Source organism: Oryzias melastigma, unplaced genomic scaffold, assembly GCF_002922805.2.
Source record: "Oryzias melastigma strain HK-1 unplaced genomic scaffold, ASM292280v2 sc01486, whole genome shotgun sequence".
NCBI lineage: Eukaryota > Metazoa > Chordata > Actinopteri > Beloniformes > Adrianichthyidae > Oryzias > Oryzias melastigma.
This window is the reverse complement of record NW_023418069.1, coordinates 9,521-10,651: the sequence shown is the minus strand read 5'-3', so window position 1 is coordinate 10,651 and position 1,131 is coordinate 9,521. Positions and strand designations below refer to the sequence as shown.

Here is a 1,131-nt window from a genome sequence, read left to right as displayed (position 1 = left end):
TTTCTCATCCTGCACCTGATCCTTCACCACTTCTGGTCCTGCCTTCTGTTCCATTTTTAATCTCTGTGTCATTTCCAGTTTATAATTTCTTTTTTCTAGAAGCTCTTTGTCCAGCGTTGCCAGTTTTTCCAATGCCAGCTTTATCTGTTTCGAGACCTCTTCTGCTTCTGAAAGAGGTGCTGAGATGGCGATTTCCTCATCCTGCACCTGATCCTCAGCCACTTCTGGTTCCGAAAGAGGTACTGAGATGGTGATTTCCTCATCCTGCACCTGATCCTTCACAACTTCTGGTTCTGAAAGAGGTGCTGAGATAGTGATTTCCTCAGCTTCCATCTGATCCTTCACAACTTCTGGTTCTGAAAGAGGTGCTGAGATAGGGATTTCCTCAGCTTCCATCTGATCCTTCACGACTTCTGGTTCTGCTTCCTCTTCCTCTTCCATTTTTAATCTCTGTGTCAGTTCCAGGTTATAATTTCTTTTTTCTAGAAGCTCTTTCTTCAGCATTGCTAGTTTTTCCAATGCCAGCGTGTGAGCCTCCGTCTTCCTATCCTCACTCGCTTGCTTTGCTTTTGCTGCTTGTTGTAGTCTCTCCAGTTTATCTCTGAGAGCGGCAGCTCTAAGTCCACACTTCTCCTTAAACTCTGTCTCTTTCTTCAGGTGATTCTTTTTGGCTTCAAGTTCTGCCTGCTGACGCTGAAGACGCCTCTTTCCCATCTCTCTTTCTTCCTTCAACTCAGAAAGACGTTTGTCTTTTTCCCTCATCTGATTTCTCAGTTCAGTTATCTCCTTTTCGATGTCGTTTACATCAGTGCTTGATGTTGTGTCCTTACTGACAAACAAGTTTGCAGGATTTGCATCTTGAACTTCAGGCTGAGGACTTTGATTAACTGACAGAGTGTTAGTGCTTTCCACAGGCGTAAATTGGTTGACTATTTCCCTGACTTCAACTGCCCTAGGAATGAAGGGCAATGCGTTAGGATTGAAGAGAGTTCTACAGTCTTTTTGTTCCACGTCCTGCTTTGTGTCGAGAGCAGGGGCTGGTGGATCTTCAATTTTTGTTTCTTGGGGTGTGGATGCAGGTTCTTGGGCAGGGTTGAGTGGGACACGGTGATTTTGGGGCCCCCAATTTGG

At 45.1% G+C, this 1,131-nt stretch overlaps 1 protein-coding gene across 1 annotated transcript; it reads right to left on the bottom strand.

The window, feature by feature from the left end:
- Positions 1-15: 15 nt before the first annotated feature.
- Positions 16-1,125, bottom strand: LOC118598501 (glutamic acid-rich protein-like; the record flags this gene model as incomplete). The annotated part of the gene is made up of 1 exon (XM_036211236.1): positions 16-1,125. A coding segment is annotated over exon 1 (747 nt), but the record flags the coding sequence as incomplete, so codon positions are not given.
- Positions 1,126-1,131: the final 6 nt, after the last annotated feature.